This window comes from Salvia splendens, chromosome 5, assembly GCF_004379255.2.
Source record: "Salvia splendens isolate huo1 chromosome 5, SspV2, whole genome shotgun sequence".
In the NCBI taxonomy this organism is placed as follows: Eukaryota; Viridiplantae; Streptophyta; class Magnoliopsida; order Lamiales; family Lamiaceae; genus Salvia; species Salvia splendens.
In genome coordinates, this window is record NC_056036.1 from 4,190,101 (window position 1) to 4,215,205 (window position 25,105).

The window sequence follows — 25,105 nt, forward strand, 5'->3', positions numbered from 1 at the left end:
ACAATTGATCTCTCTTCTTGTTGTAGAAGCAGAGTATTTGTAGCTGAGCTAGACTACTTACAACCGCTCTCAACAGCTCATTTACTACTACATTGCAGTTACAACCAACTTACAACTAAGACTAACTAAGACTCCAACGGCTATGATCGAGCAACGGCTACTTCATGATCCATGCACACGAGATTGAGTAATCTTGTCATGCAGCGTCGAGCTCGTGGATTCCATCTTCACAATTCTCCACCTGAATCCACAGCTCCTCCACTGCTCAAACTTATAAGATTCTTGCAATACTCAAACTTGTCTTTGCCAAGACATTTTGTTAGCATATCAGCCGGGTTGTCCAATGTGCTTATCTTCAACACTTTCACTCTCCCTTTTTCAACCTCGTCTCTGATGAAGTGTAGACGAATATCTATATGTTTGCTCCGCTCATGATAAAACTGATGCCGAGCCAAACATATCGCAGAACTACTATCGCAGAAAATCACCATAGTTCTTTGATCGATCCCAAAATCTGAGAGCACACCTTGTATCCAGAAGCTCTCTTGCACGGCTGATGTGAGTGCAATATATTCAGCTTCTGTTGTTGACAACGCAACAACACTTTGTAGGCTGGACTTCCAGCTTATGACAGCACCATATAAGGTAAACAAGTATCCGGACTGAGACTTTCGATTGTCCAGATTAGTTGCGTAGTCAGAGTCACAATACCCTTGGACAGCTTCCTCACCCTCCTTATGACTTCCCTTAAACAAGATCCCACAGCTCCTAGAAGTCTTCAAGTACCTGAGAGTCCACTTGAGTGCATTCCAGTGCTCCTTTCCCGGATCAGCCATGTATCTACTTGTGACTGAGATGGCATGTGCAAGGTCTGGCCTTGTACAAATCATGGTATACATGATGCTTCCCACAATATTTGAGTAAGGAATTTGCTTCATCTCCAATGCTTCTTGATCAGTTTTTGGAGACTGCTCTTTTGACAGCTTGAAGCTCTGTGACAGAGGTGTAGAAGCCACCTTAGTATTTTCCATGTTAAACTTCCTCAAGACCTTCTCAATATAGTCTGACTGTGAGAGCAACAACAATTTCTTGCTTCTATCCCTCAAGATATTCATTCCCAGAATCCTACTAGCTTCTCCCAAGTCTTTCATCTCAAAACTCTTCATCAAGTCAGCTTTGATTTTCTGAATTTCAGACACTGATGGACCAGCAAGTAGCATATCATCAACATAAAGTAATAGATAAGCTACTGGAACATTTCCAGCTTTCTTGATGTATATACAATCATCATACTCAGATCTGAGAAAACCAAGAGTAAGCATCTGCTCATTGAACTTCTTGTTCCACTGTCTTGGACTCTGCTTTAAGCCGTAAAGACTCTTCTTCAACAAACAAACCTTGCTCTCTTCTCCCTTCTTCTCAAACCCCTCAGGCTGACTCATAAAGATAGTTTCTTCAAGATCCCCATTAAGTAATGCAGTCTTGACATCAAGCTGCTGTAATTCCCAATTTTTTTGATTTGCAACTGCAAGTAGAATCCTTATGGACGTATGCTTCACAACTGGAGCAAAAACTTCATTGAAATCAATGCCTTCCTCTTGTGTAAAACCTCTAGCCACCAACCGGGCCTTGAACTTGATTCTGCCTTTGTCAGTTGTCTCCACCTTTTTCTTGAAAATCCACTTACAACTTATGAGCTTTCTTTCCTTAAACTCCTGTTTCAGATTGCTTTTATCCACAAGAACCCAAGTATTATTTCTGAGTAATGAATCCATTTCTTCATTCATGGCCTCTATCCATCTTTCCCTGTCCTTACTCATCATGGCCTCCTTGTAAGACAAAGGATCAGCACATTCCAGATTCTCAGCAGCACACAAAGCATAATATACCACATCAGCTTCAGCATATCTGGCTGGCCGCTTCACATTGGCTCTTCTGACCCTGTCTCTAGCAAGTTGATAGTTCCTCAGACTGTTGTCAGTGGACTGATGCTCAGCTCCACCTTGATCCAAATTAATGGATTCTTGTAGTTCACCACTCTCTGAGTCACTATTCTCATCAGGTGAGTTGAGACTCAGCCTCTCTAACTCCACCTCAAACAAATCTCTGGGAGCAACTGTTTTCTGATCATTCTTGTTTAAACATGGCATCTGATCCTCCACGAAAACCACATCCCTACTTATCACCACCCTCTGATTATTAGGCTCAACACACCATAGCCTATAACCTTTTACTCCCTTTTGATATCCTAGCATCACACATTTGATTGCTCGTGGCTCAAGCTTGCTCTTTCTGTCATGAGCATAGACTGAACAGCCAAATACTCTGAATCTTGAGTAATCACCATGAGTTCCATACCACAAGAAATCTGGTGTCTCTGACTTTAGGCTAGTGGAGGGGCATTTGTTGATAAGATGTGCAGCAGTACACACTGCTTCTCCCCAGAATCTGCTACTTAAACCAGATGCAATGAGTAAGCACCTTACTCTCTCCAAAATTGTTCGATTCATCCGCTCAACAACCCCATTCTGTTGAGGGTTTGAAGGCACGGTTCTATGGCGCTTTATGCCCTTTTCTTTGCAGAATTCCTCAAATTCTTTAGACAGGAATTCCATCCCATTGTCTGTTCTCAGACACTTCACCTTGCTTCCTTTTTCAAGCTCCACTTCCAGGCACCAACTCTTGAACCTTGAAAACGTTTCTGACTTATCCTTTAGAATGTACACCCATAGCTTCCTTGAATAATCATCAATAATGGCCAGATAGTACTTCCCTCCACCAAGAGTGGTTACTGGAGCTGGCCCCCACAAATCACTATGGATATACTCTAAAGGAGATGTAGAGGAATGTGTACCTTTAGGAAATGGCTTCTTCTTTGCCTTGCTCAAAATACACTGCTCACAGGAGCCAATCTTGCTTGAGGTATCTCCAGAGATGAGGCCTTTCTTGGCTAGTTCTTTTAGACTTCCTTCAGCAGGATGTCCCAACCGTAGATGCCATAGCTTCAAATTCTCAGAGGCTACTGCATTTGAATCACCAACCACCACCTCTCCAAGTAGATAATACAAGCTGTTCCTTCTTTCAGCAGTCATGGCTATTTGATCACCTTTCTTGATTATCATCTTCCCCTCAACAGAAGAGAATGAGAACCCCTTTACTTCCAACAAGCCCAATGATATGAGATTCCTTTTAATCTCAGGAATAAACCTCACATCACTAAGTAGCTTCACAGATCCATCCGGCATTTTGAACTTTACCATCCCAATTCCTCTAACACTGCAGATTTGATTGTTTCCCAAGAGCACTGTTCCATTTGCTGGTCTCAACTCTTGAAACCAGTGTTCATGGGGACACATATGGAAGCTACACCCTGAATCCATAATCCATGACTCACTTATTCCACCATCCATCACATTCATGATTTCTGGAAGCTCTGCCTCCTCTACACAATCTGCAGTATTTGGTTTCTTTCCCTCAGATGCCTGCTTCCTTTTCCAGGCATGGCAATCCTTTTTTAGGTGTCCTGGTTTCTTACACCAGTAGCAAGCCCTTGTCTCCTTCACTTCTGAGCTTGAAACCTTAGCAGTCTCAAATTTCTTTTTCTGCTTTGGTTTCTGGAACTTCTTGATATTCAGGCTTTCAGCTGCAGCGTCTTGAGACTTAGATGCACCTTTCTGCAACTCCTTTGCCCTTAATGCAGCCTTTACTTCTGATAGTGTAATTGTCTTCTCCCTTCCATACACCATTGCATCTCGGAGATGATCAAAACTTCTTGGTAAAGCATTAAGTAGCAATATGGCCTGATCTTCATCACTTATAGTGACATCTATGTTTTCAAGATCATCAATCATCTTTGAAAACTCCTCCATCTGTTCACAAACGCCCTTGTCTTCATGGAATCTGTAAGCATACAGCCTCTGCTTCATGCACAGCCTGTTAGCCAAGGACCGAGTCAAATAAAGACTCTCCAATTTGGCTATCACACCTGCTGCAGTGGTTTCTTTTGCCACTTCTCGTAGCACCTTATCTCCCAAGCATAGGATCACAACACTGTGAGCCTTGGCCTCAATTTCAGCCATCTTAGCCGCGGCCTTATCATCCACTTCGGCCTTCTCGTCTCCAACAGCCTCCTTCTTTTCAATCGCAGCAGATAACCCTTGCTGGATTAGTAAGGCACGAATCTTCATGCGCCAAAGTCCAAAATCATTGGAGCCGGTGAACTTTTCAGCTTCTAGCCTTGACATGGCCATTCCTCAAATAGATGATGTGCAGCAACAGAGATAAAGTAACTCAAAAAAATACCAGAAAACCAAGCTTGCAATCGATCCGCACCTGTTCTTGTTCGATCTTCCCACAGACGGCGCCACTTGTTATACAAACGAGTGATCAAGCAAGAACAACGCAATTGCAGAGAACTAAGTTGTGAACAAGAAAGTAATCGAATCTTGAATAATGAGAAAACCAATGAAAAACTCTTATTCAACAATGTGGAACTTGATACAATTGATCTCTCTTCTTGTTGTAGAAGCAGAGTATTTGTAGCTGAGCTAGACTACTTACAACCGCTCTCAACAGCTCATTTACTACTACATTGCAGTTACAACCAACTTACAACTAAGACTAACTAAGACTCCAACGGCTATGATCGAGCAACGGCTACTTCATGATCCATGCACACGAGATTGAGTAATCTTGTCATGCAGCGTCGAGCTCGTGGATTCCATCTTCACAAAAGCTGCAGTGAAGAAAAAAAAGCAAAGAGAGGGGAGGAGAGAGAGCATATGACATTGAATCAAACATAGGCATCTGGGTTCTGAATGAGGAAAGCTTCAACAGCTTTGTACATTCCCAACACCCTCTCTTTGCCTGCCTTGACTTCCTCCTCCTTCAGAGTGAAGTCCCCTGCAGTGTAGTACTTGCTCGTAACCTTGGAAATCGAGCCCCCATTGCCCGACTCCTCGAACTTAACCTCGTAGGTTATCTTCTCCAGCTTCTCTGCCAAAGCATCGCCTTCCACCAATGTGTAGCAATAAGTTAGTGTATCCTCATCCAGTTCGTCCACACGGTATTTCACACACTTGAGTGGGCTACCTGAACACAAAGCTTAAATTTATCGATTTTCCAATTACCATAGCAATATATAGGGGAAATAATAACTTTGAAAACTGACCTTCAGCAAAGTTGATCTGCTTGATGCTCCCAGCACCTCCATCACCTTGTGTGATCTCAATGCTTTTGATGGCCTGCGGCAGGAGCTTCGGGATCAAGTTGTGAGAATCAACGATCGAGGCCTTGAAGATCCTCAATGGCGCAATTGGGGAAGTGTATTCGTCACAGAATGTGGTAACTCCCATGATTCTTCTCCTGACAGATGAAAGATTAAGTAGATTTCTTTTATGACTTGATTTGGGATGAGGATGAAGAAAGCATGGATATTTATATGTGATTTTGGGTTGTTGAGATGATTCCAAACCGTGTCTTAAACTGCAGACGGCCGAACTTGTACCATTATTATTCCATTTCAAAGGTAGAGAATAGTTTTTTATGTAATTTAGGTGTCCCAAATTCATATCCAATCTGAACATGTAAGACAAAGAAGAGCATATCTTGAGCTTTGCTCAAATTCAAACAATAATTTAAGACCCAGAATAAACATTATCTTTATTTCACCATAATTTCCAATGTGGGGCAAAACTAAAAAATGGATATGTACCTGGATATATGCTACTCTTTTTTACTAGCAAGCACCAGCTAAACTTCGTCATGGCTAAGTTCATCACCATCCATGTTAACGATGGGGGAAATAGATGTGGCCCTGTCCTTCTTCCTCGTCTGCTCGAGCTTCTCCACAGTGCCCTTTGGAACTCCACATTACTTGAGATTCGAGCATCTCGTGGAAGGTAGCTACTGCCCCCATCGTACCTCCCAGCAGCTCTAATTCTCTCATCTGTCTCACACGTAGTTTTTGAAGTTGCACACAAGAATCAAACACTTTCTCAGCTAGCAAAACACACACTCTCTCACCATAAGCATCAATGTTTGCATAATAGCACTCGGAGTCGGAAGTCATCCCCCCTCCACGGTAAAACCTCTGAAATCACGACCACGACTCGTCCACCAAGCCAGATTCTATATACATTCTTGTCAAGGGAGACCGAGTAAACTCATCAATCCCCAATCCTCTCTCATCCATCTTAGCCGCCAGCTCCTCTGCCTCACAACTATCTGCTGATTAATGCTGAAATAAAACGTCATTAAGAATTAATTTGTCCATTAGTCAGCAAGCCGTCTTAGCTCAGCTGGTAGAGCGCATGGCTTTTAACCATGTGGTCGTGGGTTCGATTCCCACAGACGGCGTTTTTTCACTTATTTTTGGAGTTAAATTTTTTGCTTTTGCCTTCAATCAACTTTATTTGTAAATTTATTTCAATATTCATTTAATTATATCATGAATAGCAAGCTTGTCATGTCTCATGTTCCTTCCTTCCCATAAAAATATGGGCAATGAATATGACATGAGAATTAAGAGAGAGATGGAGAATAATAGTTAAAGTAGTGCGTGACCTATATTATTAAATTAATATAACTTTTTAAAAATGGAATGCATATATTTTTATGGGACGGATAAAATGGAAAATGCACATATTTTTATGGGACGAAGGGAGTATATTTTACTATTTCATACTCATATGCCAAAACCAAATTATAGGATTTAAAATTCTCTATATTCATATTTACGAATTGCCCTTTTCTGTTGAATTGTAAATTGTTCTAAACTACTTAATAATGGTTTGGTAAGACAAACTAAACGCAATCATTAAGCAATACCAACTTTTTTCTATAAAAAGAATAATTAAATCTTCCACAACATTTTTATTAAGTTACCTTTGTTTAATTTAATCAAATAGGGCCACAATAAAATAAATACACAAATAAAAATGATTAAATTCATATAATCGCCACTGTTGTCATTTCCAGCTCCCACTTTCCAATTCTTCACACCTCGAAAACCTAATCCCCAAATTTTGAACGCAATCGACACAATCTCCGGCATGGCGACGAACCCGTCGGAGGGCTACGCCACCGACTTCTTCGACCAAATCCTCTCGATGCCTTCCTACGCCGGACTCACCGCCACCGCCGTCGGTAGTTCGTCGGTGACACCGCCGTTGAACCCTAGTGCCTCGCAGCTCTACCAACCGCCGTCCATGTTTCCGCCTGGCCTCAGCATGGGTAGCTCCCTTGCTGCCGTTGGCAACGCTGGACTTGTAAGCTCGATTTTTTTAGTGGTATTGTTTTTATCGGTTGAATTGGGTTAATTTGCTGCCTTTGCGTCGAAGAATTTGGTTGTCGATTTTGAAAATTTGCAGTTTTCTCTGATGAAGTGGTTTGTATTTGTGGTGAATGCTCCTTGATTAGATTTTCTCTCTGTTTCAGCAGGATGCAGTAGCTGTAAATAGCATGAGCAATTTGTATCCTTGTTTTGATCAATCACAGACTCATTCTATCTCTCAGGTTCAACAGATCATTCTCTAGCATTCATTTGTCATCTTACTTGCTTGCATGCTTGCAGTTGCGTGCATCCTTTTCAATTGTCATCTATCTTTGGCTGAAAAACCATCTCTAATTGCTAGCATATGTGGGTTCCTTTCAACAGTTTTCTTGTTTTTCGCCGTGCACTAGAGATAAACGAAGTCTTTGATACCTTGTGCAGGCATTTCAAGGTCATCCTACATCTGGTCCAGCTGTTTCTGCGCCACCTTCCATTAGGCCAAGGGTACGGGCACGAAGGGGGCAAGCAACGGATCCACACAGTATTGCTGAGAGGGTATATATATCATTATCAAAGCAAGTTGCTAGAGAATTTTTTGTTTTCTGCTTCTAGTGAATCTGATTTATGTTTTAATACAGCTGCGTAGGGAAAGGATATCGGAGAGGATCAAGGCATTGCAAGAAATCGTTCCCAGCTGCACCAAGGTGCGTGCGTCTATTCTTCAACAATGTTTATGCTCATTGCACATTTTGTGATTATGGTTATACTCTTTTGGCAGACGGATAGAGCTGCCATGCTCGATGAGATACTGGATTACGTCAAGTTCCTTAGGCTTCAGGTCAAGGTATAAGAGTCGCTTATGATATAGTGGATTTAATCACCCTGTGTGAAATGTGCATTCATACATTTGGTGATGAGATAATTTTTGCATTCATTTTCATATTGTGAAAGGTTCTGAGCATGAGTAGAGTGGGTGTGGCTGGGCAGATCAATGCTGAACCTAATAATCCCGTGTGGGAGAAGTGGGCGAGCGAGGAAACAGAATGTGAGGTAGCTAAACTCATGGAAGATGATGTGGGAGCTGCTATGCAGTTCCTCCAATCCAAATCACTCTGCATCATGCCTATCTCACTTGCATCACTAATCTACCCCACTACTCTACCGGATGACTCTACACTTGTCAAAGCTGAGCCCTCATGAACCATCTAGAAAACTTTTTGCACGTGCCTTTGACAACTCCCGGTATCCCCTCTACTCGCCTATAAATGGATGTAAAAATCGTTTTCTACTCAGTTGTTTTGCATACTTGTCATATGCAATCCCACACTTTTGCCTTTCTCGGCTTTATCACGTCTTGTAGAAGTCGACCCGACTACTACTTTTTGGGTCATCTCTCCCTATGACCCAGCTGGAAGGCTAAACTTTGGAAAGATATGATATTGTATGTTGTATGTAAATCTAATGTTAGGTGGGCATTGTATGTTGTATGTAAATCTATGGTCATAATTTTGCCTCATGTTCTGTCCCTTATTTTGTTGGCGATTATATTGGTGAAAATGGACTTTCGCATCATCATCATCGACAAATCAATTCAATAATTAATCAAATCAAACTGGCCGATTAATCACACCTAATCCAGCATGTTTACATATAATGTGACCAACAATGTATTGAACTCTTGTATGTGTATAATGGAAGTGCTTTGATTAGAATTACAACATTAATAGAAACAAGAAACCAATAAATAAAAACGAAAAAGTTGCACTTTTTTTTATATCAACAAACAACACAAAGGAACTTAACCAAAACAAGCCTATAGTGTATTTAATACACCGACATTATTCAAGAAGCCATGTTGTGCGAAATGGGATAATTTTTAGCAAGGCAGCAATAAAGTCACAATTTCCTAAACTTTTTTATGTATTTCAACACAACTTCAAAACGTGCGATAACTTTAGACTTTGGGGTGGATGATGTTAGGAAAATGTAAAGAAAATAGACTTAGAAAAGTGAAAATAGACAAAGTGCAACTAATTTATTAGTCCATCCGTCTCAAAAGAATATGTATTTTGGTTAGGACGAGTTTTAATGCAAAATTGATACAGTAAGAGAGATGTAGAGAAAAAAAGTAATTAAAGTATTGTTAGTGGAGAATGAGTCCAACTCATTAGAGAGAAAATATTTTTCAAAATTAGAATGTACATGTTCTCGTGGGACAGACTAAAAATGAAATAATACATATTCTTGTGGGACGGAGGAAGTACGTATCTGGTCCGACACTAAAGTTGCATTATAAGTGACAAAAAAATGCAAATAATTTATTTTGAAGTTCAAATCTCATCTATTTGCATTGCACTGTTAGAGCATCCGCAATGGCGGACGTCCAACCAGCGTGCCGGATGTCCGCGCGGGACGTTCGCCATTAGGCGTGGGAGGGAAGGATGCGGACGTCCGCTGTGGACACCGCAGATCCGTGGCTTTCCGGCGATCCGTCGTGACGTCCGCCATTGCGATGCCACGACGGACGTCCCGATTTTTTAATTTTAATTTTTTTTAACTATGTATTTTTAAAAAAAATAATTATGTATGTCTTTTAATATTTAAATTAAATTGTTACATTTTTTCCGTATTCGTGTCGAAATTTTAATTCCGTAAATTGCATATTTGTGAATTTGTGAATTTTTATTATTGTGGATGTCCGCCGGGATGTCCTTGGAGATGTCCGTCATTGTGCAGTGGGATATCCTTATACGTGGCAATGCAGTGGGAGGTCCTTATGACGTGGTATGAGGTGCTTTTGGAAAGTCCGTCGGGACATCCACCCCACTGTGTATGCTCTTATCTTAACTAGTGTCAACTTTATTCCTACGATTATCATCAAATCAAATGAAATCAAATAGGAGTAAAAGTTTTCACAAGCAAATCAAATGAAATCAAATAGGAGTAAAAGTCTTCACAAGCAATATATTCGTTTTCACCAAATTTAAATTCAACATATAATAATATAAATACATATCTTAATATTTTGAGAAGCATCAAAAATGAAATAGGAATCAACATTATATATTACCTTGTCGAAGAAATTAAAATCAACTCCATTCTAATTATGTGGGTCGTCTTCTACTGAGTTTATCACCTTAATCTCAAATTGAGACTGAATATGGACCATTTGATCCAAAAAACAAAGGTTGAGATTGAATAAAAAAAATATCAATAAATAGTAGAAAAAATATCAACAAAAAGGTAATATCGTCATTATATTATCATATGATAATTTTCGTGGGTGTTTTTTATATCAACATAGTGTATTACAAATATCAACAATATGACATGAAAATATCAACACAAGTACAACAAAATATCAACACAGTTTTATTGATATTTCACCTACATTATATTGAGTTTTTGTATACACTATGTTGAGTTTTTTGCATATGTTGATAAAATCTGCTTATCAACATGTACGAAAATTAAAATATAATTTATCAAATTTCATCATCCGAACATTGTCGGAACATATGCAATTGAGATCTCGTTCGAATCATTATTTAATTATCTTTAATTTGATATATTTTTTGCAAAAAACTAATTTAAATCGAGAGAGTTACACAAATTTAAAGTTTTAAGATGATTTTGATTAGAGAGAATTGACATTAATACCCTTTAAATTTATTTAATAATCTTTTAATTTAAAATATAATTCATGTAGCATTATTTCAACCACTAGATCTCATAATATAATGGGTAAGATTTAATATTAATTTGTAATTGTTAATTAGTTAGCAATTGATCACTCCCCTAATTATGTATATATTATCTTTAGTAATTTAAACATGAATACATTACTACTAAATTATGGAGTATATAACTTGAATATTAACTATAAATAATTGAATTTATTTATAAACTTAATTAAATAATTTGAACATACTTAAGAATAATAAAAAATAAATTAATACATATACTTACAATTATTTACTTAAATTTAAAAAAAAATCAAAATCAGATATACTGATCATTATACAAAATTCAATTAAATTAGAAGCCCAAATTAAAACCTAGCTAACACATATTTTAGCCCAACGCATGAAAGCCCAAACTAAAATACTTAATTAAAAAGGAATATAATTAAGTGGCGCTTCCATTTCCTTCTCTCTCCATTACCGGCGAAGCGCCGCGCCTCCTTCCTCAGTTGTTGAATATGGGGCACGGAGGCTACGGGAAGCGCAAAGGCGCCTCCACCATCGAGAGGAAGAAGCCCGCCGGCCAGCGCCGCCCCAAGGCCCTAGCAATCGACAAGAAGTCCAAGGCCGGCAAGCCAAAATCCGTCACTTTTAAGAACCAAATCCGCTCCATTGAACGCATGCTTCGCAAAGTATGTCCTTGCACTCTCCCTTTTTAACGGTTTTCCCTGCTGTATGTTAACCATTGCTGGTTATGTGGTGAGATTTTGCGGTTGATTTGGCGAAACCCCTTATTTTGGGGGTAGATATCGGCTTATTAAAATCAATTTCTGTTTGGTATTACACTGGAAGTAAGTTATTGGCTATTGCAATGTATGGAAATTAGGGTTTTTTTAGGTTAAGCATTAGTCTTTTCGGATGCTAGAACTTGTAAAACTCAAGAATCTTTTTTTCCCCTTGAATTGGATGTCAGAGTGTTGATAAGCTAATAAACTCTTTTGAATTTGCTTATTTTAACGAAAGGTGTAGATGATCAATTGTATCGTGATGCACAGGATCTGCCTCTCGAGATAAAGGAAGCTCAAGAGAAGAAGTTGGAGGAGCTCAAGAGACAACATGATATTCAAAATCGTCTGGCTCTGGAGCGTAAAATATTTTTGCGGTATAGAAGGATCAAATTTTTTGGTGAGTATAGTTCCGTTTGGTTCTTTACTGCAAATGTCTTTGTTCTTAGTACTCCAACTCTAAAGAATTGCTGGAAGTGTTTACTAATTCCAATCTTTCGTTGCCAGAGAGAAGAAAGATCGAAAGAAGGATAAGGCGGCTGGAGAAACAGCAGCGTGCTTTAACTGGGCAGGCTCAGGAAGCAGATATATCTGAACAACTGTCTAAACTGAAGGAAGATCTTGAATATGTGAAGGTATGTTAAGGCATGTTATGCAGCTGATCAGATACTAATTAGTCATCCTCGAACTGTATATGGTCGTACTATCTTTTAATCATAGCTATCTCTATCTACACAATAAGACCTATAGATTCTGTGCTCATCTTAATCAGAAATGCTTTATGTGTAAAAAAAGAGCAGCTATTCTTGTTCCTAGGTGATTTATGGTGATGAAACGGAGCACAATAACTTTATGCACAAAGTGATTTTGGGTTTATTCAACGACATATAGTGTTGTTGATCGCTGCTATAAGACTGCCTATATTCTTTTCTCATTGGAATTAAGTCTGTGCATTAGTTTCAGAAAGACTCTTACTTATGATTTATTCTTTATTTTGTAACATCAATACAGTTCTTTCCAAAAACCGAGAAATACGTCTCGTTATATGTTGGAGGTGATGAGGCAGAAATCGTGGAAAAAAGAAGTACTTTGCGCAAGCAAATTAAGGATAATCTGATTGCAGCTGCTGCAAGTGGAAAGGAGTTGGAAGGTACATTTTTTTGCTTAGTACTACTATTAGTTTTGCTTAAGCTAGATAGTAGTTGGTTTTTTCTAGCAGATAGAGTGAACGGATTGTCTTACTTGTATTCTCCTAGGACTAGTATCATACTTCTCAAGTAGTTGTGAAATTTAGAGGCCATTGGTATAGAAGTTAATTGGAAAATCATACTATTCTACAAAAACATTGGATTGTTTATTGATTGTTTTGTCGATTAGCAAGTGAATGATTTTGCTGGAGCTGCATATCTTATTATAACTAAAGCAATAGCTTCTATTTTAGATATAGCTTACATCCCCCGGTGATGCTAGTATTGAAGAGAGCTAGTGTGTGATGTGAGAGCACGATATGTCATGTTTTTTATAACTACTGTATATTTATAACATTACTTCAATAGAATTATATCAGTATCAATTTATGCCACAGAAACAGGGAGTGAGGATGATGGTGCCTTGGATCCCAGTGATGATGATTTCTTTCTAAATGGGAGCTCTAGTGAAGAGGGTGAAGCAGATGATGAGTGGAGTGCAAGGTACTCATCCCAACTAAGGGCCGTCTCAGTTTTGCATTTCATTTCATTTCAATATCCCAAGATCTCTAGAAATTGTGCTTTCGTCCTTTGATTTTCCAAAGCCCTATTAGAAAGTGAGCCCACAAATATTCAATTAAAGATTCTGTTCTCATGCTATGTACAAGCCATTGCATTGTCTCGATGATGGCAATATTTAATTAATCTTCTTGTCGTAGGAAACTTTGCTCCATAAAGTGTATAATGTACTATGTATCAGCTTCTCACTTTCCATTTCTTCATTGAGTACACTATCAAGAGAAACTTTTCATTTGGCATGCAGGGATCAAGCCTCTGGCAAGGCAGCATCCGGAATGTCCAGTGACGAAAGAAATCAGGTTAGCAAGTGGTATAATGGTTTCACTTCTTTTATACTACAAACTGAAAGCTGATATTTCTTTTTTGTATACTTGCAGAAGCTGATCTCTGCTCGTGCTCTAATGCCACCTCCTGGTCCATCCAGGAAGCCAGTTGCAAGTTCAACTAAGAACGAACCAAAATTTGCAGGATACAATAAGAAGCCATACAACAGAGCTGAGATATCCACATCTAGCAACACTTCTAGTATCAACGGTAGACCTACCTATGATAAGAAGCCATACAACAAAGCTGATGGTAAGAAGCCATACAGAAGAGCTGAAATATCCACATCTAGCAACACCTCTAGCAGCAGCTTCGGTAGACCTCCCCCACAAAAGAGAGGCCCCGTGGACTCTACCACTGGTACCTTGAGCTCCAACTCAGACGCTAGAAAACCACGAAGAAAGAGGAGGCCTAAGAAGAAAAAGCAATAGACAAAATAGTCATGAAGCATGCTTGTGTTAATCTTCTTACTATGATCTGAGGTGATTTTGAATTTGATTCTTGATTAAGGATCGACTCAACACTGGCTGAAGAATGTTGTCCTGAAAAATGTTGTCCTTTCTAGTTGTAGGTTGATTGTCCTACTGTTAAGATATGTAATCTTCAAACTTCTCATTTGTAATATCTAAACCAGTTTTGCTATCAATTTCTCAATTTTAGTTATTTTTTGTGACATTATGATATACTCCCTTTTTATGTACTCCCCTGTCCCAAAAGGAATCTTACTCAACTTAGGGACATCCCAAAAATGACTCGCTAACATTGAAATGTCCCAAAAATGAATTTGAATCACATTGAATTGTCCTAAAAATGAATACGAATAACTAAACAAGGGACTAAATCACACTTTTCTTCAAGAATGATTAGGTCATCATGCCTTTTTTCACGCAAGAGCGGCACAAAGAATGTTTTGCATAGGTAAAGAGGGGCAATGGTTAGTGCTAACATTAAAACCTGTATTTTCCTGGAGAAAAAAGAAGTAGCTTTTCTAGCACATGGCTCTAAAAATAGTGCAAAACAATGCTTAAAGAAACTTCTTCTTTTGCTCCACCTTTAAGATATATATATCATCTGATGGATGGAATCATAAATCTATTTGTATATATAACTATATAAGTCTATCTTAGTGAACCATAACACCAAATTTAGTTTAGAATTGAACTACAAAAAATCAAATCTCCAACACATGAACTCTCTCTATCATTTTAATCTCGCATCTACCTCATCACTGAAAGATTCTTGATGTCCTGACACTAAAAAATCTATGGATCTTACAAACAACAGTAGAATTAAAATCACATGAACTCCAAATAGTCAATGATTCATTTGATTTCAATGTGTCAACCAATGACACAAGATACAACCATTGAATTACACAACACATGAAGAACCTCATCCCAAACTCGAAAAGAAATACACTGTATATACACAACAGCACCAAAAATGCGTATGCCTTCGGTTTACCCTTCCCCCCTAATTGCAACAACAAATGCATCCAATGTTGGATGCTGCAATATTATCAAGAACACCTCTGTTCCAAGGGGAAGTTTCACTATCTTGTTTCATCTTCGAAAACCCAAGCTCCAGGATGATGATGATGATGATGATCTCTCCACATCCTCTCTCTCTTGATGATTCATACAGCACAGCCTAAGCCTCTAGCATCTGAGGCTTTCATGATCCTCAGCTTCTTGCAAGATGACTCAAACATCTCCCATGGAACATCTCCAACAAGCATCAAGTCACCATCTTTATCTTCATAGGCAGGTGCATATTCAGACCCTTTGTATCCCTCTCTCTCACTGTATTCACCTATGGTGAGTTTGAACATCTTCTCCAAACCCTCAAGAAGCTCCAAATAGCCATTGTAAACCTTCAAATCAATCTTCCTGAGGTAAGGAGCTCCATCCATGCTCACCTTCACAAAACTCCCGCTTTCCGCCTCAGCCAAATTGTTCTTCCGGTAAGATCTAATCGGCGGCCACCCCACAATCTGTGCCCTATTGTCAAAAACCATTCACATAAAGTCAGTCAGAGCTACAAAATTACAAAAATTGAAACCCTAACACAACAAATTCAAGTCGGATTCTTCTTACTTGGGAGGTGAGGGGGCGGAATCGGAGTCAGGGGAAGAGCGCTTGTTATTTTTGGGGGGAGAAATTGCATCGGTGGTGCCGGGAAGTCCCAATCGGAGCTCGGTGGCCTTCAAATTGAGATCGGAATCCATTAAAAATCGAGTCTTGGAAGGGGGAAACTGAAATGGTGGTGATGGGTGAAGAGGATAAGGATGGACAGGGGGGTTATAAAAGGAAGGGAGAGTGAATATGGGAGAAAGAGAGGGTAGAGTTGTCGGAAGGGGGAGGGACAGGAATGGAAGGAGGAGGGGACAAGGGAGGGACAAGCTCAGCCGCCCAGATGGTCAAGATGCGTTTTTGGGGGTTTTGTTTAATTGGGTTTTGGGAAGAGATGGGAAATGAAAGGATGATGTATTCAATGATTAAAATAATACTATAAAAATTAATACTCCCTCCGTCCCCGGGCTACTCGCCCCTTTCCTTTTCGGCACGGAGATTAAGGAATGAGTGTATAGGAAAGTAAAAAATGACGGCTGTAGGTGAAAATTTTTACTAAAAATGGAAAGAGTGCAAGTAACTTGGGACTCCCAAAAAGGAAATAAGTGCGATTAGCTTGGGACGGAGGGAGTATAATTTGACTACTTAAAAAAAATATTCGTGGCTGATATACCCTTTGCAATGAAATGTACTCATGTTGTTAGTAACAATGGTATTATATGAAAGAAAGTATGGCTGGCAAATCGTACGGATTTGGTCGTTATCGGGTCAACCTGATAATGACCCAACCCAATAAGGCCTAACCTGAACCCGACCTGTTAAGGAAACTGTAAATCCGAACACGAACCCGACCTGCTACCTTCAAATCCGAACACGACCCGCACCCGACACGAACCCGTTATCGACACGATATAATATGGGTTGACACGACACGATAACAACCAGAACCTGATATTACACGATTAAAACCTAATATTACACGATTAAACTTAATTTTAAACCTAATTTACACAATTAAAATTCGTTTTATACTATTTAAACTTAATTTATAAGAAATAAAAAAATTAAAGTAATATATATATTTTTTAAATAATAATAAAAATAATAATATTATTTCTTAATGGGTTACCTGTATCCGACCCGCATCCGACCCGAACCCAACCCGAAATTATCGGGTTCTTAATGGGTCAACCCGATAAGGACACGGATCCAATAAGACTTGACCCCAACCCAATAATTTCGTGCGGATTCGTGTCAGATTATCGTGTCGTGTCGAAAATTGCCAGCCCTAAAAGAAAGTTACCCATTTCGTCCCTAGTTATTTGATGCAATATTTAACAAATTGATATATAAAATTTATAGTGAAGAGAGAATAAAATAGTACTACTCCATTGAGAGGAAAAGAAGAGTTGAGAATGAAAGAGAAAATTTTTTTATGCCAAAAAAAGAAACGACTTAACTATCTTGAGATTGTACGGAAAAAAATACGACTCAACTACATTGGTACGAATGAAGTGATAATTTACTCTTCTAATTTTGATTATTATATGAAAGTTCAAATAATTAAAATTCATGGAAATAAATATAAATGCAAAGTTTAATAATTTTATATATTAAATGGAGTAATAGTTATGTGGAAATAGTCATAACAGTATTTGATTTGTTAGATATGATTATTTGAAAATTAGTTGGTTCGTTGAAATTGGCTCTAACCGAATTCTGCTTAATTGAATAAATTAAATATATGTGGAAGTGTGGAACGTGAAGTCGGAATCAGATAACTTATTTAACGACAATCTCCAGTTGACAGTTTGATTTTCATTTTTTAATCTCCAGTTGATAGTTTGATTTTCATTGCATTAATTAGGGTTTGTTCCCTTAGTTAATCTATACCACATACTCCCTCCGTCCCGCACTACTCGCACCTTTCCTTTTGGGCACGGAGATTAAGGAATGAGTGATAGACAAAGTCAACAATTACGGTTGTAGGTATAAATTATTACTAAAAATGGAAAGAGTGCAAATAACTTGGGACACTCAGAAAGGAAATAAGTGCAAATAGTGCTGGACGGAGGGAGTATTATATTACATTTGTTAAAATCCATCATTTTAACTAGAAGTAGTTTAATTCTTTCTTTTTCTATTACATTAATATAACACGATTTTAATTTTAACTACGCCCACATAAATAAAACCACGCACATCATTTTTATGTAGTACTATTATTAATGACTTAGGCCGTGAGATTTGACTAAAAAAATGCTTATTATGTTCACTTCTTATTTTCGAACTACCGATTCATGAAGCTTTATTTTGGCAAAGAATAAGAAAAATAATTGTTCAAGAACTTTATACAACTATAAATAAATAAAATTAATAATTCGCTATAATGATTAATTATCAATCATTACTTTTTATTCTCCAAATGGAGTAGTATTATTTATTGCAATATATTGAATCTTATATGAATTATGTCAACTTAAAATAAAGCATTTTTTCTTTAAAATACTCAGTGCTGCAGGGAATATTAATGACGACCCCAATAAAATTATTGTGTTCATTTAAATATTAGGTTTCAAATTTTCAAAATGAATTATGAATCCATTTTCTAAAAATAAAAATCTTTTATTTAGAAAAGATACCATTTTCTGTCTGCTTTATGTATGACAAATTATATTTAACATTTCTACTTTTTCTCCTTGCCCTGTTCGAAATTATTAAAAGTGACTTGATATATTTATTTTATTTCTTCGATATGAGAAGATGATGGGGTCAAGTTTTAGAATAATCGCAACCTTTCCACACAACTGATTAAAATGTTAGATGTCTCATCATTTATACCATTTTAACTAATTTTATTTAATGTGTGGAGCCAACTAAATTAGGGCTGACATGAAACGAAGCTAAAATCTTTATATTTGCCTGACAAAGAAAGGGATACACAACTAACAAACACCAAATATCATAAAGTTGAGCAGTTCATACTTTGTTTCTTATCCACACAAAAAAGAGAGAAAAAAATACACTAAACATTTGATGAATTATGACGTGTGGATATGCCTAGAGTTCGGTAGAACGAATTAATTGAAAATTCATAAAAAAAAAAAAAAATTAAAGGATCCTTACAAAAGGTTTGCAAAGCACTAGATCAGTTAAGGATCACTTTTCCAAAGACAAATGTCTTTTAATTAGCAAAAATTGATTAGACATTAATCAAACTTAGAGCAAACTAACATACAAATGTAACATTATAATAATATGTATATGTGTATATTAGAACAAAGTTTGGTAGATGATCATGGCCACCTTGCTTTGATAAGAGAGTATCCTTAAAGCCTAGACATGATGGCATGATGGAGTACGTACTAAACAAGCCCAACAGCAGTAAAGCCCATCAGCCTAAAGCCCAAGAAAGAGTATCAGTTCGGCATGACTAAAGAGTATCAGTCCGGCATGACTAAAGAGTTCAGTTCGGCACAACCAAAGAGTTCGGCCCCAGCCTACAGCTCGGTAAAAGCCAACCAATCAAACTCTGCTCTCAGGTCGGCATCAAGCTCTACTCTCAGATCGGCAAAAGCTGCTCGGCAATAATTCAGCAGTTCGGTCTCAGTATTCGACCGAACTAGGAGATAGTGGACTCATGCAGGATTTCCACCTCCACTACACCCACGATCTATTTAGTGGTGTCAAGCAGTCATTAACTCATGCAGGATAGTGGACCCATGCAAGATCGCCACGATCTCCACGACATCCACTACCTAGTAAATAGCTGCATGCCACGATCTTGGTTCAATGTATAAATAGAACCTAGATCAGATAGATAGGGTTAGACTCTCTCGCTTTCTAGAGATCAAATACAAAATAGCAAGTCTGTATTGTAAGCTGTAGAAAACAGATCAAGCAATACAACTCTGCCCTCTTTTCTTCCCGTGGACGTAGATTTACCTCAGTAAATCGAACCACGTAAATTCTCTGTGTCGTGATCTGCGTTTTTCCTGCATTCATCACCATCAAAAATTCGCGGACTCATCACTGGCGCCGTCTGTGGGAAACAGAGAACCAAATTTGTGATAAAGCGAATTTTTGACCCTTTTTCCACCCCAAAAAAAATGCATACCAGATCACATAACACCCATAATACCGTTCGTGATAACCGTGAGGAAGCTAGTCCAGCTCGCAGGTCTGAAAAACGGCCTCGGGAGACATCTACCTCCGGTTCTCACGAGGGAGGAACAAGCCACTCCAGGAGTCATCGCACCGAGTCTTCCCAGCAGCCCGATTTAAATGAAGCTGTCAAGCTGTTCTTGGCCGAGAAGCAGGAGGAGTTCTTAACCTTCCTGCAGAAGAGCCAACAGCCGGAGAAGACAACGACGGATTCTCCCTCCTCATCAGGGCATGAAAGTCACTACCGCAGTAGTGACGTGTCTTCCAGGAGAAAGAATCCTCAACCCCGACATGTTCCTGTTCCTCCTCGGTACCGGAACCACAGGAGAACTCCATCTCCTCCGTACCGAAGAGATGTCGGGTTCGCCATGTACGGAGCATTAAAGACTCCGTTCTCGGACGATATCACCCGAACTCCTTTGCCGCGGAACTACCGGACACCGTCAATGACTTATGACGGGCTAGTGGATCCTCATGACTTCTTGGGACGCTATCAATATAATATGGCGAACCAGGGTCTCAATGAGGTCCATATGTGCAAGCTGTTCCCCGAGCTGCTCATCGGGAACGCCAGAAGGTGGTTCGACAGCCTTCCTCAAGGCAGCATTAGATCCTACCAAGATCTAATGGATGCTTTCCACAGGAGGTTCTTTCAGAAAGCGGAAGCCCGAATTACTTCGGCTCAGCTGCTTTCTATACGTCAAGGTCGCGACGAAAAGATCAGCGACTTCCTGACGAGATTCCACAAGGAATGCCTACAAGTAGATGATCTCAACGATCTACTTGTCATTTCGGCATTCCAAAATGGAATCCTGCCCGGAGCTCTCTACAGAAAGCTCGTGGAATGCAGTCCGCAAACAGCTCAAGAGATGTGGGACATTGCGGACCAGTTCTCCCGTGCCGATGAGGCAGACCGTCGAAAACGGTCTTTAGACAGCTCATCTAGAGGGGACGAAAAGAAGCCCGATCATAGCGATCAGAGGCTTCCTCGCCGAACTCCTTTTGAAAGAATTCAAAGGGCACCGGTACAAGGCAGATTGGGACCACGTCTCAATCCTGAGAAGCCGCCCGCTCAGTTCGTACCACTGAACAAGTCAAGAGCGGAAATTTTCGAACTACATTCCGATATGTTCGAAAAGCCAAGGCGGATGACGAAATCGGCCGCGCGCCGACCTCAGGATCAATATTGCTCCTTCCATCAAGACTACGGTCACGATACCGAGGAGTGCCGACATTTGGCTGCAGGTATTGATGCCCTTGTGAAAGCAGGGACGTTAAAAAAATACCAAAGCAAGCAGCCGAAAAAGAACAAAAGGCAGAGAGGTGCGAACTGCAATCCTCAGGATCCGAAAAGGCATGAGGATCCCGAAGACGACGACGAGCCGCAATATGATGGAGTAATCCAGACTATTGATGCTCTCCCCGCCGGGAAGACTAAGTCGTCCCTAAAAGCAGAACGCAGAGGTTCCAATCAAGAGGAGCCAACACATAAAAGGCTGAAGAAAAGCGAAGTGATTACATTTTCAGATGCCGATCCCGTCCCAGCCATCTCTCCTCACCAAGACGCTATTGTCATTCAAGCCGGAGTGGCAAACAAACTAATCCACAGAGTATTTGTGGATACAGGAGCGTCAGTCAGCATTCTTTTTAAAGAATGTTTCGATAAAATGGAAGTGGATCCAGCTCGGCTCAGTCCGGCTCCACTTCCTCTGAAAAGTTTCGCCCAGGAGGACACCCGCCCTGAAGGTATTATCAGCCTTCCGATCACGGTGGGAAAAGCGCCTACAAGCTCCAATACGATGATCGAGTTCTTTGTGGTGAAAGCTCGGTCCCCGTACAACATCATCCTGGGGAGAGACTGGCTCAACACAGTTCGGGCCGTTTGCTCTACTTATCACCTCACCATCAAGATCCCCACTAAAGGTGGGATAGCGGTCATCCGAGGTGATCAAAAAGAGCAAAAGAATGTCTGCAGATTGCGCTTAAAAGTGCCGAGCAATCAGTTCGGCACCATCAAGCATAGCAATCACAGCAACCGGAGTCAGAGGCAAGCGAGATGACCGAAGTCACTTCAGAGCCGAACTCAATGACCGTTCAGTTATACGAAGATGATCCATCCAGAACGGTCAAGATCGGCTTCGCAGGAACGCCTCTACTCCGGGAAAAGACCATTCAGCTCCTCAAGGAGTACAAAGATGTCTTTGCATGGTCTCCGTTGGACATGACCGGAGTGCCCCCCGAGGTAATCACTCATCGGTTAAATATTGATCCTTCAATCCGGCCAGTAAAACAGAAGCAAAGACTCTTTGCGGCAGAGAGAAGCCAAGTCATCCATGACGAAGTCCGCCAATTACTAAAAGCGGATGTACTATTCGAGGTGAAATATCCTTCTTGGGTGGCCAATCCTGTGATGATCAAGAAAAAAGGAGGAGGATGGCGGATGTGCATAGATTTTACCGATCTAAACAAGCACTGTCCTAAAGATTGCTATCCCCTTCCGAATATAGATAAAAAAGTAGAAGCTTTGATCGGCTTCGAAATTTTCTGTTTTCTTGATTTATACAAAGGATATCACCAAGTGTTGATGGATGAGAGTGACGCTCCGAAAACAGCTTTCATTACCGATTTCGGCACTTTCGCTTATAAAAAGATGCCATTCGGTTTAAAGAATGCCGGAGCCACTTATCAAAGGATGGTAGACAAGCTTTTTCGGCACCTAATCGGAAAACAGGTTGAAGTGTATGTCGACGACATAGTCGTCAAAAGCAAAAGCACTTCGGAGTACGAAGACAACCTCAAATCCACTCTCGACGTGCTCCGAAAAGCCAACCTCAAACTCAACCCCCAAAAATGTACCTTTTTGGTAGATTCGGGAAAATTTCTGGGTTGTTGGGTTTCAAAGGACGGACTCAAGGCAAATCCCTCAAAAGTTCAAGTTATTCAGAACATGGCGATGCCGAAGTCCATACACGATGTGCAAAGACTAACTGGATGTCTAGCCGCATTGAATAGATTCCTTTCCCAAGCAGCCGAAAAGCAACTGCCGTTCTTCAAAGTGTTAAAAAAGGCACCAAAGTTCGAGTGGGGAGCCGAGCAGAAAAAGGCCTTTGACGAGCTCAAAAGTTATCTAGCCGAGCTTCCTATTCTCTCTGCTCCAACCGAAGCCGAAGTAATATTCTTATACTTAGCGGCATCGGATCAAACCATCAGCGCGGTGCTTGTACGAGAAGAAGGCCTAAAGCAGTTTCCCATCTACTTTACAAGCCGAGCATTAAGAGGTCCAGAAACAAGGTATCAACCTCTGGAAAAAATTGCTCTGGCGTTAGTAAATGCAGCAAGGAGACTGCGGCCATACTTCTATGCTCACAAGGTATGCGTCTTAACCGATCTGCCTCTTCGGCAAGTTTTGACCAAGCCAGAAGCATCAGGCAGAATCGCCAAATGGGCCATAGAGCTGGGAGAACACTCAATCGAGTACCTACCTCGGAAAGCCATCAAGGGACAAGCCTTGGCAGATTTTCTTACAGAGGCCAAGTTCGATCAAGCAATCCCTGTCATTGCCGAACAGAAAAATTCTGCCAATGCCGAACTAGCACAGCCCTTGGAATCCGAAGTAGAGCCGCCAGACTGCTGGAGCGGATTCGTAGATGGAGCTTCAAACAAGATGGGAAGTGGAGCTGGCATTTTACTCATCGCTCCCGACGGACACGAGGTAACCTACTCACTTCGGTTCCTATTCCCCACTACTAATAATGAAGCCGAGTACGAAGCCCTCCTTGCCGGACTCCAGTTAGCGCAAAGTCTGCTCGTCAAATCTCTCAAAGTCCATTGTGATTCACAAGTCATAGTAAATCACATGTTGGGTACAAGTGAAGCTCGTGACGAGAGAATGAAGAAGTATTTGGACAAAGCGCAAAGCATCAGCCGAAGTTTCTCCTATTTTCGGATAATCCGCATTCCCAGAGCGGAAAATAGCCGAGCAGATACCTTAAGTAAGTTGGCTTCAGATCCGAGCTCAAAGGCGGAAGAATTAATGCATCGAAGCATTGATGAAGCCGAGGTACATTCAGTATCCAGCTCGCCGAACTGGATGACGCCGATCTTGCAGTATCTGGATCAAGGACAATTGCCCGAGGATAAGAGAGAAGCTCGGAAGATCACGTGCCGAGCACTTCGGTACGAACTTCATGAAGGAGTCCTCTTTAGAAAGTCTTACCTCCAGCCGTTATTGCGGTGCGTAGGACCAGAAGAGACGGACTACATCCTCAGAGAAGTTCATGAAGGATCGTGCGGCAGCCACATCGGAGCTAGAGCTTTAGCTAAAAAAGTTCTGAGATGGGGATATTATTGGCCAACCATGGTACAAGAGGCAGTGCAGCTCGTCAAGAAGTGTACGAAGTGCCAAATTCATGCAAATGTCCCAAGGATGCCGCAGACCGATCTATACACTATGCAAAGCCCTTGGCCTTTCATGCAATGGGGCATAGACATAGTGGGACCACTTCCTCAAGCTCCTCGGCAAATGAAATTCCTTATCGTTGCCGTGGACTACTTTACGAAGTGGGTGGAAGCTGAACCATTAGCTACGATAACGAGCTCGAAGGCATTGGATTTCGTCTGGAAGAACATAGTGTGCCGATTTGGCATACCCCACATCCTCATCTCGGATAACGGGACTCAGTTCACCGACAAGACGTTCAAGAATTGGTGCCAAGAGCTGAATATTCAACAGCGGTTCACTTCGGTCTCTCATCCACAAGCAAACGGACAAACGGAGGTAACAAATCGTATCCTGGTGAAAGGGTTAAAAGCTCGGTTAGAACAAGCCAAAGGACAATGGGTAGAAAATCTCCCTCAAGTCCTATGGTCCTACCGAACTACACCCACAACCTCCAACGGTGAAACTCCGTACAGTCTTGTGTACGGCACTGAAGCCGTGATTCCGGTGGAGATCGGCATACCCAGTCCCCGAACTCTAAATTTCTCAGCAGAAATGAATGACGACGGACTGAGAGCCGAGCTAGATCTTGCCGAAGAA

General features: G+C 40.4%; 4 protein-coding genes and 1 non-coding gene across 7 annotated transcripts; 3 read left to right on the top strand and 2 right to left on the bottom strand.

Moving 5' to 3' along the window:
* Window positions 1-4,788: 4,788 nt before the first annotated feature.
* Window positions 4,789-5,354, bottom strand: LOC121802648 (major allergen Pru ar 1-like). The gene is made up of 2 exons (XM_042202327.1): window positions 5,171-5,354; window positions 4,789-5,091 (listed from the first exon to the last, which is right to left on the bottom strand). Exons 1-2 carry the CDS (start codon window positions 5,352-5,354, stop codon window positions 4,793-4,795), a joined length of 483 nt encoding a protein of 160 aa, XP_042058261.1. The 3' UTR covers window positions 4,789-4,792.
* Window positions 5,355-6,284: 930 nt separating this feature from the next.
* TRNAK-UUU lies at window positions 6,285-6,357 on the top strand. The gene has a single exon. It is a non-coding gene; the product is annotated as a tRNA-Lys (tRNA).
* Window positions 6,358-6,963: 606 nt separating this feature from the next.
* LOC121805804 (transcription factor UNE12-like) lies at window positions 6,964-8,789 on the top strand. 3 transcript variants are annotated; one of them, XM_042205809.1, is made up of 6 exons: window positions 6,964-7,268; window positions 7,438-7,515; window positions 7,715-7,828; window positions 7,912-7,977; window positions 8,052-8,117; window positions 8,225-8,789. In XM_042205809.1, the coding sequence occupies exons 1-6, from the start codon at window positions 7,053-7,055 to the stop codon at window positions 8,471-8,473; spliced, it is 789 nt and encodes a 262-aa protein (XP_042061743.1). In that variant the 5' UTR covers window positions 6,964-7,052; the 3' UTR covers window positions 8,474-8,789. The 3 variants fall into 3 exon arrangements, with proteins under 3 accessions (XP_042061743.1, XP_042061744.1, XP_042061745.1); XM_042205810.1 differs by having other exon boundaries at window positions 7,441-7,515; XM_042205811.1 differs by lacking the exon at window positions 7,438-7,515.
* Window positions 8,790-11,405: 2,616 nt separating this feature from the next.
* LOC121805569 (rRNA-processing protein EFG1-like) lies at window positions 11,406-14,494 on the top strand. The gene is made up of 7 exons (XM_042205476.1): window positions 11,406-11,648; window positions 12,012-12,141; window positions 12,249-12,376; window positions 12,753-12,891; window positions 13,327-13,432; window positions 13,752-13,806; window positions 13,885-14,494. Exons 1-7 carry the CDS (start codon window positions 11,475-11,477, stop codon window positions 14,260-14,262), a joined length of 1,110 nt encoding a protein of 369 aa, XP_042061410.1. The 5' UTR covers window positions 11,406-11,474; the 3' UTR covers window positions 14,263-14,494.
* Window positions 14,495-15,131: 637 nt separating this feature from the next.
* LOC121801829 (auxin-induced protein 22B-like) lies at window positions 15,132-16,286 on the bottom strand. The gene is made up of 2 exons (XM_042201255.1): window positions 15,928-16,286; window positions 15,132-15,831 (listed from the first exon to the last, which is right to left on the bottom strand). The coding sequence occupies exons 1-2, from the start codon at window positions 16,056-16,058 to the stop codon at window positions 15,468-15,470; spliced, it is 495 nt and encodes a 164-aa protein (XP_042057189.1). The 5' UTR covers window positions 16,059-16,286; the 3' UTR covers window positions 15,132-15,467.
* Between the last annotated feature and the right edge of the window lie 8,819 nt (window positions 16,287-25,105).

Coding starts and splice junctions, on each gene's coding strand:
- LOC121802648 (XM_042202327.1), bottom strand. CDS start 5,354: ATGGGAGTTACCACATTCTGTGACGAATACACTTCCCCAATTGCGCCA. Junction 5,092..5,170: donor GCAGATCAACTTTGCTGAAG/GTCAGTTTTCAA, acceptor CTTTGTGTTCAG/GTAGCCCACTCAAGTGTGTG.
- LOC121805804 (XM_042205809.1), top strand. CDS start 7,053: ATGGCGACGAACCCGTCGGAGGGCTACGCCACCGACTTCTTCGACCAA. Junction 7,269..7,437: donor CCGTTGGCAACGCTGGACTT/GTAAGCTCGATT, acceptor TCTCTGTTTCAG/CAGGATGCAGTAGCTGTAAA. Junction 7,829..7,911: donor CACACAGTATTGCTGAGAGG/GTATATATATCA, acceptor GTTTTAATACAG/CTGCGTAGGGAAAGGATATC.
- LOC121805569 (XM_042205476.1), top strand. CDS start 11,475: ATGGGGCACGGAGGCTACGGGAAGCGCAAAGGCGCCTCCACCATCGAG. Junction 12,377..12,752: donor AAGATCTTGAATATGTGAAG/GTATGTTAAGGC, acceptor ACATCAATACAG/TTCTTTCCAAAAACCGAGAA. Junction 12,892..13,326: donor AAGTGGAAAGGAGTTGGAAG/GTACATTTTTTT, acceptor TTTATGCCACAG/AAACAGGGAGTGAGGATGAT.
- LOC121801829 (XM_042201255.1), bottom strand. CDS start 16,058: ATGGATTCCGATCTCAATTTGAAGGCCACCGAGCTCCGATTGGGACTT. Junction 15,832..15,927: donor TCCGCCCCCTCACCTCCCAA/GTAAGAAGAATC, acceptor TTTTGACAATAG/GGCACAGATTGTGGGGTGGC.